Source organism: Canis lupus, chromosome 7 (genome assembly GCF_003254725.2).
Source record: "Canis lupus dingo isolate Sandy chromosome 7, ASM325472v2, whole genome shotgun sequence".
NCBI classification, from domain to species: Eukaryota; Metazoa; Chordata; class Mammalia; order Carnivora; family Canidae; genus Canis; species Canis lupus.
In genome coordinates this window covers 2,224,292-2,241,440 of record NC_064249.1, presented here as the reverse complement: position 1 = coordinate 2,241,440, position 17,149 = coordinate 2,224,292, and the positions used below count along the sequence as shown (strand labels likewise).

Here is a 17,149-nt window from a genome sequence, read left to right as displayed (position 1 = left end):
CTTCTTTATACTAATTCTCAGTATCGTTTTGTATAGAGTTAGTTACGATGAGTATTTGAGAAATTAGGTTTACATATTTACCGTCATCTTTATTTAATTTTCGTATCAGTTTAGAGAGTTGAAGTGATACCTGTAACTCCTTTGTTTCTTGAAGTTTTCTTCTTTCAGCTTGTTCAAGTTTTTCTTTCCATGCTCTTTCCAAAGACAAACAAAATTAGAGTTAAAAACATCAAGATGCATAAGCCTGAGACTCAAAAGACAATCAAGAAGGAAGGGAACCACTTAGGAATATTTGAAATATGATAGTTTGAGGACATACTGCTCTATTCATACAGAAAGTAGGAAAACAGAGCCACAGATACCTCATGTCCTCCCTCTCCACCAACTCCAACCCCACCTGTCCAATGATTCCAGGCAACACACTGACATCTAAGATATTGACTATATTCCACCTTTGCATTTCTGTCATGTCTCTCTCTTGCTGATGCAGTTTCATTCTTAAGGATGTTATTTCTTGCCGGCACAGCCTATATCGTTCGGGGTCAATATTTCGATTATTTCTTTGAGCAGCTTTTAGCTTTTCAATTTCTGCTTTCAATTCTAAATATTTGTAAAAAAAAAAAAAAAAAAAAAAAACATGATTAATAACATATGATATACATAATAATTACCACACTAGGCATAATCCTCCAATCTTATTTGGAGTTTTAAATATTACTAAACAAAACAGAGTATTTGCAGAAATCAGTTTTAGTTTATTTACATTACCTATAATTTCTACTTGGCCTTAATCTGAAAAAGTGCTCCCCATCTTAATGAATTCCCCCCCATAAGTAGAATGGCCATATAATGTACTGTCCAAAGTGGACACTTTTGAGAAGCACGATTATTTACACCAAGACATAAACCAGGATTGTCCCATGGGAAACCTTACTCATAAAGACATGTTGGATAAAAAAATCAAAGATTTTTCAAGCTGGAGTTCAGAATACTTATTTTTTTTAATCTTTTTTTTTAAGATTTTATTTATTTATTCATGATAGGCAGAGAGAGAGAGAGAGAGAGAAAGAGAGAGGCTGAGACACAGGCAGAAGGAGAAGCAGGCTCCATGCAGGGAGCCCAATATGGGACTCGATCCTGGATCTCCAGGATCACACCCTGGGCCGAAGGTGGCACTAAACCTACTGGGCCACGGGGCTGACCCAGAATACTTATTTTTAATGAAAATAACCCTATTATGAAAAAGGAGTGAATCCAAAGGGGAGAAGATTGACCATGATACAGCAATCTCGTTCTTCTCGGGCCTGCTCCACTGGCATAACCATTCACTCTCTGCAGCTCAAAAGGGCCAGAGGACAAAAGACTATGAAAAGGTGGTAGTTCCACATAAGCAAAGAGAAAACTGACAAACTAAGATTCTTTGCAGGCACTCAAGTCCATCCTAAGCAGGTGATTCCCAAGAGATACACAGAAAGTAATATTGAGCATAAATGAAGTTAGGCCTATGCTACAAACTCAAGCCTTCAGATCACAATCCTTTACATCAATGAACTAAGCAAGAGTAGAACTGATAAAGAGAATGACAATAGAAGAAAGGTCATAAGAGGAAAAGTAATAAATCATAGTATTTTTATTCTCCTGCACACACCTATGGCTCAGTCTGTAAGATTCTGTTTCTATGCTTGCTATTTCCCCTTCACCCACTCTCTAGTTTCTCTGCTCTTTTTCTGTTTTCCCCTTATTAATTCTCTTTTCCATTGTCCTTCCATCTCTCTTCCACCATCACTGTAGAATATTGACTATAATCTATTATAAATATATGTGAGAAAAGTATCTTTAATTTTCTTAAATTGCATATTTTCATAATTGAAATTAGTATTTGAGATTTAATTGTTAGAAAACAACTTTTAAATGTTTAGAAAAATCTTCACCTCTAATTAACTTAGCATTCATATCTTCATTTACTTTGGCGATATTGACTATCATACGAGCTTGGCTGGCATATCTAAGTGTGTTTAATGTTTCTTCAATGTTGCTGGCAGCGGGACTGATTGTAGCGATCATTGCAGTTTTTGAATTTCCACCCAGACTTTCTTTTAACAGCCTTCAAGGAAAATAAGTTATAATTAAGCCTTGTTTCTACAACAACCTAATAGCAGTAATTATGTACAAAGCACAAAACAAACTAATAGGGTTTCTAATATAGTATTATACTCTTCACTCACATACCATTCAGGACTTTTTTTTTTTTAAAGTAAGCTCTACACCCAATGTGGGGCTTGAATTCATGACCCTGAGATTGGGAGCCAGCCATGAGCCTCACCATTCAGAACTTTTTTGGTATATGTAGTTATTTTTAGATCTCATGAACATTTTGTTTTCTCCTATACTTTTTATATTGTTTTATGAAAGTTACTGATGCAAAGATTTAAAATGTGGTTCACCATCAAATATTAGTAAGATCCCTCTCACCACTCCTCAGACTAGACTGTGAGCTACTTCAGGAAAGAAACTATGAATGTTAGTTATCTCTGTATTTCCAGTGCTATCACAACCTTTAGAAATAAGTGCTCAATAAATATTAAACATGATGAATGAACACATAAGCAAAAATTTTGTTTTCTACTATATGCAAAAGCTTTCATTTATAGGAAAAAATATAGCATGAGACTAAAACAACTATCTTTAATGCAGAATGAATTTCACTATTCTTAGCTTTCAAAAAGCACACAAAAAATTAATTTTCCCTTAAATGTTTTGAAGTGAGAACTATATTTTCATAAACCAATTATAAAGAAACATTGCTGTCGGGGGCCTGGGTGGCTCAGTTGCTTAACTGTCTGACTCTTGATTTTAGCTCAGGTATGACTCAAAATCATACATGAGATCAAGCTCCACATCGGGGCTGTCAAGTGGAGATGCAGCCCTTATCAAAGTTATATATTAACACTTATCACAATTGGATATTGAACCTATACAGATGTAATTTGAATATAATGTATCTGATTAATGAAAACATACTCATCAACGAAAACACTTATTAAACACTTAAATGCTAGTCAGTGGGTGCCAAACAAACAAAATGATTTCACTTTACACACATAGCAACATGTTTGGTAGTATCATATATGTTCAGACATTAAACCCTAAAAACGTAGTATTAGTACGAATTTCTTACAGTGATAGCATATACTATGTACTAAGAGTTTTATATTAATTAATCTTCACTATAACCCTAAAAGATAGGTATTGTTATTATCTTCCTTTTTCAGATGAGGAAACAGACCTTAGAATTAAATGATTTGCCTGAAGTTGCAGAGCTTATAAGATACAGAGCCAAGATTCAGATCCACATAGTTTGGCTCTAGAATTCACACTGCTAAACCACTTCTTCTCTGCCCAAGGTTATATGAAGTCAGTCTATTGTTCTTTTCCCCACAGTACTCACTGTATTTTAAATACAATTATTTGTATTTCAAAAGATACTTGCCATGTAAGAACAGATTCACGGTAAGGAATAAAAACTCTCTTTCCGTTTGCTTGTTCAGAAAGTGCAGATATAACCTTTCCCAATGTGAGCAAGGACTTGTTAATACTCACACCTTCCTGTATACAAGATAAAAACAACTAATTTAAAATAACTGCTCAGCAGTATACTTATTTCACAAAATATATTCCTTCCCTCAAATAATTACTAAGTAAATATTTTCTTCCATAAACTACCAACTTTCTTACAACTTAAAATTTATTAATTTTCTTTGAAAAGTAAACATAACCAAAAAAGTAAAGATCTTTCTTTAAACCACAGCAATGCAGTCTATAAACTGCAGATAAAGATAGTATTTGTTTTTGTTTGTTTTTGTTGTTGTTAAATACATTTAGTCTGCAACCTCCTAAAAATAATGCCCTGAATAAGTTTTATTAAAATGAAAAAAAGCTTCACATTTTTTTAAAGTATATATATATTTTTTTTTAATTTATTCATGAGAGACACACAGAGAGAGGCAGAGACACAGGCAGAAGGAGAAGCAGGCTCCACGCAGGGGAACCTGATGTGGGACTCAATTCCAGGACCCTGGGATGACGACCTGAGCCAAAGGCAGACGTTCAACCACTGAGCCACCCAAGTGCCCCTAAAGTATCTATTTTTTTAAGTAATCTCTGTACCCAGCATGGGTTCAAGCTCACAACCTCGAGATGAAGAATCACATGCTCCACTGACTGAGCCAGCCCAGTGCCCCAGAAAAGCCTCATATTTACCTTCAGTCGATCTCCACTAGTTTGAGCCGTGGAGCAGCGCTCACTACCCGCCAGATCTATCAGGTTTATTCGGCTCGTTATTCTGTGATCATGTTCTTCCCCATCAACAGATTCTGTCTGTAGCAAAATAATATTAAAATAATATGTCATAAGTTCCTCCATGACTTATCAACGTAAGTCTTGAAAGGGAAAATTATACAAGATTTCAAACTGCTCATTTATTTTTGAAACTATCCCTTTACGAATGTGTGATAATTTATGATTTACAATAAATATCCAAGAATACATAGAGCAATGCTTGCATTATGCCAAAATAAATCAATCTAAAGAGATAAAAACTTACAACTACCCAATTATATTAAGGAAATAACCATAAATAGAGCAAACGCTTAATGTACAAAGGTATTATTTATCCCAGAATTAAAGGAGCAAGGTATTTAAAAGTAACATAAACGTCCAACAGTGAAGGAACTGGAATAGTCAATGGAATGTTACACAGCTATGAAAAATGATAATTGGCAAAGAATTTTTTTTAAGATTTCATTTATTTATTTATTTTAAAGATCTTATTTATTTATTCATGAGAGACAGAGAGAGAGAGGCAGAGACATAGTCAGAGGGAGAAGCAGGCTCCCCACAGGGAGCCTGTTGCAGGACTTGATCCCAAGATTCAGGATCACGATCTGAGCCAAAGGCAGAGGCTCAACCACTGAGCCACCCAGGTGCCCCTTGGCAAAGAATTTTAGTAGCATAAAATTACTGCAGATTTTGTAAATTGGTTTAAGTATGATTGTAAAACAACTAAAATATATCAAAATATTTAGAGAGGCTTTATTTGAAGAATGGAAACTATGGCTGAATTTTTTAAAATCTTTGACTTTCTGATGTTTTTCCAAATACTACACAATTACCATATATTGATAACATATTATCATACATTAGTATGTTATATTAATATCAATGATATCATAAATAATCATATATTATTGGTTTTTCAAACAGTAAGAAAAAAGCTACTGCCATATATGCCATGAGTCATTCAGCTATTGTGTACACTAAAATCCGATTATGTTATATATTTATTTTACCATACTCCCATTTGATTTAAAGAATAAAATAAGAAAAACATGAAACCTGAATATATTTGCTACCTTACCTAGGAAAATAATCAATAAAAAGAATACCTTGGTCTGGGTCATCACCAGGGTGAAAACTGAATGCGATCGGGAGCTTTTATCATTCATACCAGTAGCAGCAGTCGCTCTTTGTTTATTTCCCAATTCTAGCCAGCTCTTATAAGAAAGAAGAGAGGGAGGTTAAAACTGCAAACTAAAATTTATTGAAACAAATTAAGGAACAACAAAGTTAAGTAAGCACATTTAGCAACATATATGCACTTTATAATCTGTTTATAAAATGAAATTAATAAATGTTTGTCATTTAATAATTTGTATTCTCATTGTCAATTTCATTTCCAGCATGGATAGCTGAATCAGGAAATTACACCTTTAAAACACTATTTCAGTAATGCTAAGCTGCTAATGGTCAATTTTTATTTTTACTTCAGAAGAGTCATTCTTGTTTTGTTTTGTTTTTTAAGATTTTATTTATTTATTTATTTATTTGACAGAGAGAGAGCACAAGCGGGGGAATAGCAGGCAGAGAGAAAAGGAGAAGCAGACTCCCCACTCAGCCAGGAGCCCGATTTGGGGTTCGATTCCCAGGATCCTGGGATCATGACGTGAGCTGAAGGCAGATGCTTTACCAACTGAGACACCCAGGTGCCCCAGAAGAGTAATTCTTTTGACTGAAGTTTAACAAACAAAATCAGCTCATAATGAATTAACTAGATCAATCTTTTACATATGCACATAACAATTAAGGAGAAATATTCTTATGAATATCTTATGATATGATCTTTATATCTAGTAGAAAGAAAATATAATACAATCAATCTTACCTGGATATCAGAGTAAGAATTGACAACATTCCTATTTTTAAAAAGGAAAAAGACAAAATTGTTTTTACTGATAATTACACTCTTATTCTCATAAAATAATAATAATACTTCAATTACATAATTACTCTCTGAAGACCATAATTGAATAATTCATAGATACTATTATACTGACTCACAGAATTGTTCACTATCTCCATTCTTAAAGGGTAGGCAATGTTTTGATTTTATCAAAAAGTGTGGTTTCTACTAATGAAGCAGTTTAGCTCTTATTATTGTAATATTATTGTAGTATTCAAGTCCAAATCATGAGACTAAAACATATACTTGACATATATGTGGAGGTGTGTATGCTGGTATGTATGGGTGTCAACATAATCCCAGATTTACTGAATGGAGCTAAATCCATACCCAATCACTTTCCCTTTCCTGTAAGAAAGCATTTGGAATGTTGAAAGATGAAGTAAATGACTGTTGGCATGTTTTACACTCTCAACCCTAACCTCATCTTAGCACCTTCTCCCCTCTTCAGCTTAGGGTAATAGATTTAAAAAAAAAAAAAAAAAGCAGCTGGAGAGAGAAAGCTTAACTTAATGGGGAAAGGGGATAGAAGGATAAAAATCAGATATTTCACACATAGTATAACACTCTATGCCAGGCACTTCACAGGTGCTGTGAAAGATAAAAATAACAAAAAACAAGGATCTAACACTCTAGTTGGAAAGAAAAGGATAAATTAATTTAATAATATTAAGGGTAGAAGGCTAAATAGTTATCCAGTGGTTCAAAGTTGGGGAAGCAAATGAGAACAACATTCATTTTATTCATTACTTCTCTCCTTCAGCTTTTGCTGAGCCAAACACTTACATTGACAGAGCTTCAACATATGGTCCAGAGACAGGATGCTCTCTTACTCTCAGCTAATAGAAGCAAACATTAGCATTATTAAAGACATAAGGAATATTTCATATAAAATTCTTAAACGATTTCATTTATTTGAGAAAGAGGGAATGAGAGAGAGAGAGAAAGAAAGGAAAAGGGGGAGGGGCAGAGGGAAAGGGAGAAACAGACTCCTCTGCTGAGCAGGGAGTCCTATGCAAGTCTTGATCCAGACACTATGGGATCATGACCTGAGCCAAAAGCAGACTCTTAGCCAACTAAGCTACCCAGGCACCCCTAAAATACAGTTTTAAATGATCCTTTTTTCTATATTTGGAGCTTAAGGCAAAGAGACTTGCCTTTACTTGACCCAGAGATAAATATAAAGGTTCTCACAAACACAAATCTGGAAGGTATTTAAGACACTGCTTCCAGTATCACAAATGTTTCTGTTCTCACCATATGCTACAGTTCACTGTTGCATCAAATATATTACTAGTTCTTTATTCTTTTTTTTTTTTTAAAGATTTTATTTATTCATGAGAGAGGCAGAGACACAGGCAGAGGGAGAAGCAGGCTCCATGCAGGGAGCCCGATGTGGGACTCAATCCTGGGACTCCAGGACCATGCCCTGGGCCGAAGGCAGACACTCAACCGCTGAGCCACCCAGGCGTCCCTAGTTCTTTATTCTTAAGACCCACAGTAGCTATTCTCTCTATGCTTTTAAATCTCTCTAAAATACGTTCAGTAAATTTCAGACAGTTAAAATTTTTGTTTTACCTTATATGTTTTAAATTTTGTAACCCAAAATTGAAAACACATTTAAGTCAAAGAAGAAAATGCCAAGTTTAAGATTCTTGATGTTACCAAAGTAAACCACATGACTAAGTCAAGTGACCTCTTTAGATTTTAGTTTCTTGCTCTCCAACATCCTTTTCAAATTAAAAATCTACATTTTTTTAAAAGGATTTTATTTGAGAGAGAGAGAGCGCGCACATGCACGTGTGTACACATGTGAGCTAGTTGGGGGGGGGGGGGGGCGGTGGGAGGACAAAAGGAGAATCTCCAGCAGACTCTCAGCTGCCCTGAGCGCAGAGCCTGAAGCAGGGCTCCATCCCACAACCATGAGATCATGACCTGAGTGGAAATCAGGAGTCAGAGGCTTAACCAGCTGAGCCACCCAGGAGCCCCCAAAATTTTACATTCTGATACCAGTTTTTTAAAAAGATTATTTTTGGAACCTTTCTATTTCATAGAAAATACTATCTATAAGATACCAATTTGCTAAAGAATCTAATAAGATACATATTCTATAATAACAATACAACTTTTAAACTTCTGCTGTTTGGCTTTATAGACTTTTAGGGATTTGGTGTTTAAGTGGTCCAACCAAATCTTGGAACAAATATTTTACCTTTAATTTTGATACAATATTTGCTTTAAAAGAGGCTAAATTTAATAACTAATTTCCACTAACAATAATGTTCAGCTTATTTACTACTCATTTGGATTATAGATCCCAAGTATTTGCTAACATATAATAGCAATACCAGTAAAAATGTAAGCCATATAGATCATCTTGAGAACTAATGTAACTATATACATTTATAAAAACAACTTAAAAACAAATCATAAATCGTTTTAATCTTACTGGCTGCTTTCTCTGCCCATTTTCGCCTTTACAAACCAGAAGGTCATGAATTTTTTCATTATATACTTCAAAAAAGCTCATTTCAAGATGGAAGCTGACCTAGTAGGAGAAATAAAAACACAACATGCAAGTTATTTTAAAAACCCTTCCATTTTTTTTGCAAATCGTGTCTGATAAGGTTCTGATACCCAGAATATATAAAGGACGCTTAGAACTCAACAACACAAAGACAAACAACACAATTTAAAAACGGGCAAAGGACTTGAATAGACATTTCTCCAAAAAAGATGAGTTCTACTTACTAAAATCTCTGAAATGTTCAACCCCAGTCACTACCTCAGTCTAGCCCCTTGTCATGCCTTCCTTATACAGTTTATAAGTCCCACAACTGGCCTCTGAATCCAGTTCTACTTCCTTTCAATCCATTCTCCACAGTGCAGCCAGAGCTAACTTTTTTTTTTCTTTAAGAACAAAGATGATCATTTGACTTTCTTGCTTAAAATCCTTCCATAGCCTTCTAGATTCCTGGAAGCAAGGTTCATAAAGTCCTTCACAAGCTGAGTTCTGCCTCCCTCTCTGATTTCATCTCTTGTCACCCTCCACCCTCAAATTCCATGCTAAAGCAAAGTAAACAATTTATAGATTCCCAAAGTCTCCCTACTTTCTTGCTTTCAAAGCTTTGAACATGCTCCTCCCACTGCCTGGCTTGTCCTTCCGCCTCTTCACCAAACTATTAACTACTATGTCTCCTTCAAAAATAAGGTCAGTTGTTCCCTCATCTAAGAAAACCTGGCTCCCTTAACTCTTATTCTCACAGCACACTGTTCTTACTCTATCATACTATTTATTTAGCATTAAATTGGTTGTATTTGGCTATTTACTGGTTCATTTCTCCATTACACTCTCTTAAGTACAGTGACTGGGCCTTTTAATTCCATATTCCCAAATCTTGCACAATATGTCCCCAATTTCCCTTATCATAAGAATCACTAGGGGGAAAGTATGAAAACTATAAATTCCCAGCTATAGCCCAGATCAACTAAATTAGAATCTCCAGAAGAGTTTTGTTTTGTTTCGTTTAGCAAGTATATATATACACACGCACACAATCAATATGAAAAACTGTCCCTGACACATTCCTGGTGATTCTTATGATCAAGCAAATTTGGGGAAAAGCGATCTAATAGGCTGCTTAGCAAACAGTGGATGCCCAGTAAATACCTGCTGAATATATGAATGAATAAGTGAAAAGGGAAACCAGTACAGACATTTCAGGTGCAGTGTAAAAAGTTAGATCTAAGTTAGATCTAGGTTCAGACTCCAGCTTTACTACTCTCTGCTTATGTTGTTCTGAAGTTTATGCCTACTGTCCTTAGTTAAGTCTGTGTACTTGCCTGACTACAAACACACAATAGTACATAACTGACATATTATAAGCCACTATACACACACAAAGCCACTATATACACACAAAAGTAATAAAGCCAGAAAAGCTAGAGAAAGCAGAAGAGACGATCCTTCTATCACTGCCTACCAAGGGGAATTTATTCTGAAATTCTGAATCTCCAACCTCTCCTCCATATCACTGTTCCAAAGGAGAATGATCTAGAACTTAAAACTATGATCTAGAACTTAAAATTATGTCTTCCATAATTTCCTTAGTGGTAAAGACTGATTTTAATTTGGTTTGACCGTTTTCTAGTCTCTCAAGATTTACAAATGAGAACATACCTCTTGGGTTTGTTTTTTGGCTACTTGAGCAAAAATATCTTCACAAAACCTTGGAATTATTCCTGGTTCTTCATTAAGTCCCATCATCCTGGAAAATACATAATGAGTGGCAGGGGTGGGGAAGGACAAAACTAATTAGTGGTTTTTTAATTCTTTTTGGGGAAATGGGTTGGGGAGTGAATGGGAAGGAAGCTAATTAAACAGCATTCATATCTAATAACCTAGGCTCTAAAATCAAATCTTCTTGAGTTCAAATCTAGAGCTCATCACTTATTAGCTCTGTGACTCTAAATAAGATACTTAACCCCAGTAAATCTCAATTTCCTCTTCTACAAAATAGTATAAAAAGACCTATCTAACTCAGAGAATTGTGAGAAAGTATAAGCAGATATATATATATAGATATATATGGATATATAGATATATATATTATTTAATATATATAATTTATTAGATGACTTAGATTCTCACAATAATGTTTACAAAATAACCTCTCAGGGCTTTGGTTCACAAAAGACATATTACGTACCATAAAATGAGCCAATGACACAAAGTAAACAGTATCTCCTACATGAGCTGAATCAGTCAAGTAACTTGCCCAAGTTTGCAGAACCACTATACAAAATGGAGGAGACTTGAGCCCAGATCTGTGTAGTTTCAAAACTATATTCTTTCTATCAAACCATGCTGTTTCTCACCAAAGATTTTTTTTTTTTTTCAAACACACGAGGGTTTATTTACAAGCTTGAGCTTGGGTCCAAGTATACCCGACAAGGCAGAGCAGGGACTTGGACCCCGAGGTGAGTTTCAGCTTAGTTTTTATAGGCTTCACCAAAGATTTAAACATTCTCAATAACTGTACTTGGAATAAAACTTACGTATATGATTTTCCAGAGCCAGTCTGACCATAAGCGAAGAGACAGGTGTTGTAGCCTTCAAAGGCACGTTCTAGGAGTGGTACTGCTAGAGTCTCATAAACTGTTGTCTGACTGGCATAATTTGGATGGCATTCATCAAAAGACCAGAATCCAATATTATAAATAAAATTATAAACTTGTTTCATGTCAGGATGTTCCACAGTTATTTCTTCCCCATTCATGAAGACCACCTGGCATGCTTTTTCAACCATCTCTCTTTACAAAGAAGCACAAAGAAAAATATTAAGTTACTGTAATTATTTTATTATCCCATAGAATATAATGAGAACCTCAAAACTAGTTAAATACAACATTCCTCCAGAGCAAGATAATTCTTTAGTTTTATGTGGAAAATGTAGACCAGCTAACATAATTATAGTGAGTTTCCAAATTTATACTTCCTACAGCTCTAGTGCTACCACTTAAAGAGAAAATGGAATTACAGATCTGTTGTCTGAAAAATTACCCTACTTCTACAGGATTTTCCATCTTTTTCCTTTTTCTCTTGAGCTCTCCCTTCTCCCACCCCACCTGCTATACTCTACCTATACTCTTCAGTTCAATTCTGGAAACTTTTTAATATATTATAAAGAAGTTTTGGAGGTGTGGATCTATATAAACCTGACATGAAATGCAAATATAATTTCAACAAACTAAGTTAAATGTAAGTCTCAATCATAAATCTCTTTTGGCTACTACCTATTGTTACTGTTAACCCAACAGTCCCTCCCTCTGTTACATTAGCTCCCTCAAAATCATGGGTCTTCATCATGTGCGTCCTTCTTCCACCTCAGATTTACGCCTAACTCTTTCACTTACTCTACAACTACAGAAAAACATGATCAGTCCTTGTCTGGCCCCCAATATCCCTTTTGCCCCAAACTCTGTTTTAGATCAGAATTTATCCTGGAAACCACCTGCCTCTTCGATGTGACAAGTGCCCCTCCGCCCCTGCTATTAGCCCAGTTTCCATGGCTTGTCTCATGGGTTTGGACTCAGGCACTCAGTTCCTTACTGAGTTCTCTGCAATGTAGTCATCCATCGTGAGGTTTGCTCCTACCAGCGCTTCTTTCTGTTGCTTTTCATCCTATCACGATCCTTGAGGCCTTTTAGGTTTCCCCACTCTCTCCAGCCAACTCACCCTCAGTTCTCTCACTTATGACTAACCCCACACCTTCTAACAGGCTTTAAAGCACTATATGACTTGTCTTTAACTACTGACCTTTTAGGTTCAAATGAGGGCTTCCTTCCCCTATCGCAGCAGTCAGCATATCCTCTTACATCTTGCTTAGATATATAACAGAGTTAACTACTAATTCTTAAGTCTTTCAGTCACCCCATAAAACATTCAAAAATAACTAGATGCCACATTCACACTTTGTCATGTCCATCTTTCTCAACCCCACCTGTAATCTGTGACTATCTCATCCACAATCACTTTGGAGACAGACTTTACAATTGACATCAAATCTAAAAAATCATTGTTATCTATAATTACTATATAGCAGAGAGGACATTGGGGATGATACTGCACTGGAAGGGGTTTGGGGAGGACCTCCCTGGGGAATAAGTGACCCCACAAGTGTTCTTTTTAAGGGAAACACAGAAGAGCCCACCCTACTTGGCAGATTTGAAAGCAGGCTGCATTAGAAACTTAAGTCATTTCGACTTTTTAAAAGCAGCACATCTAAAGAAATTTACGTTCGCCAATTTGGTGATTCAATTGTTTTAATTTTATACCTAATCATCAAAAATAATCAGGGTTCTACAACTAAACCTAAAAGTTCTCTCTACATACAAATGCCACCGCCAGGCTTGAAGATGCATGAATACAATACACTCACACTTTCCAGAGCCAGTGAGGAATTGGACACATTACATGTCACTAGTTTGGCCTTAGATTTTAAAAGGTGTAACATACCTCTTGCTGAAAGGCCTCACACGTACTGCCACTGTCACTTGACTATTCTCTACTTTTAAGGGGTCTGTCTCTATAGAGGTGTACTGGCCTGTAATTTCTTCTTCAAGAGGGAGTATATTTTCTTGTGACCTTTCCCTTTCATTTGCTAGAACAGAGCTTCTTGGCTTTTTAACTTGGAGGCTAGGCATCCTATTTTTCAGTATTGATGCAGCTGGGCTCGTAAGCTGTGGCGTGCCACACCTTGGTGTCAGTTTGTGCCCTACAATGTATTTTGTAGGTGTTTTTTCTAAGCTTTCAAACTTATTTGAATGTTTCGCCATATCCTTCCCAATACTTCCATGATGTAAAGCTCCTGTTCCTGGCACTTTGGTGTTCAACTTGCTCTGAAGAGGTTTTGTTGCCAAGTGGCCGGATGGGACAACTTTAGTCTGACTCTGGGAATCAGTGGGTGCACTATTTCTTAAGTATTTAAGTGCAACATTTTCACTTGCCCCAGGGAGAGCTTTAGAAAAGGTTTCTTTGTGTTTTTCATCAGCCATCATTTCAATGTCTTTTGGGTCTTTGGCTAAAGGTACAGAAGATGCAACAAAAGAGTTTTTATCTTTATTTACAATTGTTACGTTCGTACTAGCTTCCAGGGAAGCACAATCCTTTTCTGTTGCACTTCCCACATTCTGTGTTGTTTTCCATTTTGCCACACAATCTGTTTGAGCTGTTTTCCATTTTGCCACAGATTCTGTTCGAGCTGTTTTCCACTTTGCCACAGACTCTGTTTTAGCACGACGTTGTAATGTAAGACGTGTTTCTGCAGTTTTTTCAGTCGAGTCTCCCAACTCTCTGCCACACAAGGATGATTCTTTGTTCCTTGTAACTCTTCTCTGAAGTGCCAATCTACCTGTGGGGTTAGGGGTAAGAGGTACATCTCCTGTTTCCTTACAGGCAGAAATAACATAAGTACTATTTATGTCTCTGATTTTACTTGCAGATTTCAATAATGGATCATCATTTTCACATTTTGACATATCTGAATTCAAATGCAGCTTACGTCTGCTACTATGGGTGAGGACATTCAATGGTGAACTCCTTTGGGAAGAAGGTATACCAAGGATATTGCTGTTATTTTTATTATACGTGGTGTATATGGACATCGTGGCAGCAAGTTGTTTTAAAAAAGAATGTTGGTGAAGAACCTAAGCTCTTCTTTAGATGTTCATTTGACTTCCAGGCATATCTTGTGAATCAATTTCCAATTATCTGCTAAACTGTAAGAAAAAAAAAAAAAAACAGATTGCAAGACTAAAATAGTCATGAAAAAATATGAGAACCTTCCATGGTGAAAGTAACTTCCCAGAGGAATATGTTAGAATAAACCACAAACTCCTCCTCAGATACTCTTCCCAAGCATTGTCAGACAGATTTCTCCCTCCAAAAAGCTTATAATCATTATGCAACAAATATTTACAGAGTCACCATTATCTCCTGGCCTTCTGATACATACTATGGATTTCAAAGACCCTGTTCCCATTTCCTTAGTGTAGAAGGAATACACAGATAAATACTAGGCCAAAGAGGACAAGTGACTTAAAAGACATAAAAAGTGCATGTCAAAGAAGATATATGAATGGCCAATAAGCACATAAGAAGATGCTCAACATCACTCATCATTAGGGAATGCAAATCAAAACTACAATGAGATACCACATTTCACCCATTAGGATGGCTACTAACAGAAAAACAAGTGTTGGAAAGGACGTAGAGAAATTGGTACCCTGTGCACTACTGGTGGAAATGAAAAAATGGCACAGCTACTGTGGAAAATAGTATGGAAGTTCCTTAAAAACTAAAAATAGAATTACCATACCACCAGAAATTCTACTTCTGGATATCTAACCCAAAAGAATTGAAAGCGGGATCTTGAAGAGACATCTGTGCACCCATGTTCATAGCAGCATTACTCGCGATAGCTAAGACATGGAAGAAACCCAAGCGTCCACACACTGATGAAGGCTTGCCAAAATGTGGTATATACACGCAGTGAAATATCACTCAGCCTCAAATAGAAATTCTACAGTTTGTTACAATCTGGATAAAGCTTGAAGATACAACACTAAGTGAAATAAACCAATCACAAAAAAGACAAATATTGCATGATTCTACTCACATGAGGTAAGTAAGGTAGTTAAGATCATAAAGAAAGAAAGTATGATGGTGGTTGCCAGGGGCTGGGGACAGCGGCATAGAGTTTCAGATTTACAAGATGACAGAGGATTATGGGGATGGATGGTAGCAATGGCTACACAACAGTGTGAATGTCCTTAAGGAAACAGGCTTTAAGACGTATACATAAAAGCGGAGAAGGTGATACATGTCAGGCTTACTTTAACACAATAAGAAAAAGAGGAGGAGGAGGCGGAGGAGGAAGGAGCGGGGCGCACCAGGAATATGCATGTCCGCAAAGATTTTCATTTAAGTACTCCCCGTTTGTGAATTAGGAGAGGGACTAAGAGAAACCCTAGCACCTAAATCAACGGCCGGGGTGAAGCATTTTGATGACACCTGTTGGATGCAGGTTAGATACAGGAACGCCTCAGGGACATGGGTTTCAGACGCGTCACAAAGCAACAGTATTCCCACAGAAATCCCACGGACGGTTAAGTGTGATCATTACTCGCTTCTGTCGAGAAAAATTATGCAAGATTAGACAAGAAGACAGCCTGCCCTCGAGCCTCGAGGCAACAGCACTGGCACGTGCGCCCCGAAGTAAACACGTCAACGGTCTCAGTCCAGCATCAATGGTTTAAAAAAAGAAAAAAAAAAAAAAAAAAACAGCAGTGACAAGCGAAAAGGCCTCGCTCCCAGGCGGCTCGGCACCAAACCGGAAACCGCGACGTCGACGACGAGTCCTGAATTGTGCACGCGGGCTTCTGGCCTGTACGACGGCGCATGCTCAGACCACCCCTCGGGCTCTGCTACCCAGGAATGACATCACAAGGTAGACTTTTTAAGCAAAAGTCTTTTAAAAGTTCGAAATGGACGACCATTACCCACCCCAACCCCACCCTCTCAAAAAAAAAAAAGAACAAAATCGTTCAGGATACAAGCACCTCCCTTCAAACCTTTCAACGAAACGCACAGAACGTTCCTATTACGGAAACCAATTCAAAGGCAAGACAAGATTCTGGAAATCCTACGGCAGCTAAAAAGTAACGCTTCCTACACAAATACGGGCTTTGGGTTTGTTTGGGCAGTTTCGCCCCCGGCGTTTAAAGGGGCGCGGAAAGAAGAGGAAGGGGGGTGGGGGGTGGGGGGTGGGGGGCGAGAGGGGGGCAGGTCAGTCACACCCAGAAGCACAAGATCCCCGTGGACCGGCTCCCAGAGAGCCACCCCGAGACCTGGGGCGGCGACCGTACCTCTCAGGTGGCCCCCGACGGGGCGAGCCTGCGGCGGGTGACGCTGTGGGCCCAGGGGGGCCCCGCGGAGGCGCCGCCCGCGCGCGACCTCCGGCGACCCCTTCGCCGCCGCCGGGGATTCCGGGCCCGGCGGGGGAACCCGCGCTGAGGCGTCCGCCCGCACGCCCCCACCGCGCCGCTACTTCGCCCCCCCGCTAGGGCCGCCTCCAGCGCGTCTGCCGCCGGCTCCCTCCCGGGCCGCAATTTGAATGGGCGCCCTGCCTCCTGATTGGCTGCTGGACGTCGCGTCGCGGGCCGCGCCCCGGCTTCCTCCCGCCCCCAGGAAGTGCCGGTCGCCGGACCCGCCCCCCGTATCCTTGGCAACAGGCCCCGCCCCCTCGGACGCTGCGACGGCGTGGGGTTTGGGCTCCTTTCAGGCAATCC

The 17,149-nt window shown here is 38.0% G+C and overlaps 1 protein-coding gene across 1 annotated transcript in view; it reads right to left on the bottom strand.

Moving 5' to 3' along the window:
• The window catches only part of KIF14 (kinesin family member 14), a 54,077-nt gene extending 37,134 nt beyond the window's left edge, over window positions 1-16,943 (bottom strand). Inside the window, exons 1-13 of the mRNA XM_025458624.3 lie at window positions 16,727-16,943; window positions 13,317-14,578; window positions 11,357-11,611; window positions 10,479-10,566; window positions 8,748-8,846; window positions 7,085-7,137; window positions 6,221-6,251; window positions 5,445-5,552; window positions 4,261-4,377; window positions 3,491-3,606; window positions 1,932-2,104; window positions 453-600; window positions 131-194 (exon numbers count right to left, since the gene is read on the bottom strand). Coding sequence (XP_025314409.1) covers window positions 131-194; window positions 453-600; window positions 1,932-2,104; window positions 3,491-3,606; window positions 4,261-4,377; window positions 5,445-5,552; window positions 6,221-6,251; window positions 7,085-7,137; window positions 8,748-8,846; window positions 10,479-10,566; window positions 11,357-11,611; window positions 13,317-14,464 — 2,400 coding nt within the window. The 5' untranslated portion in view covers window positions 14,465-14,578; window positions 16,727-16,943. The remainder of the gene's footprint in view (window positions 1-130; window positions 195-452; window positions 601-1,931; window positions 2,105-3,490; window positions 3,607-4,260; window positions 4,378-5,444; window positions 5,553-6,220; window positions 6,252-7,084; window positions 7,138-8,747; window positions 8,847-10,478; window positions 10,567-11,356; window positions 11,612-13,316; window positions 14,579-16,726) is intronic.
• Window positions 16,944-17,149: the final 206 nt, after the last annotated feature.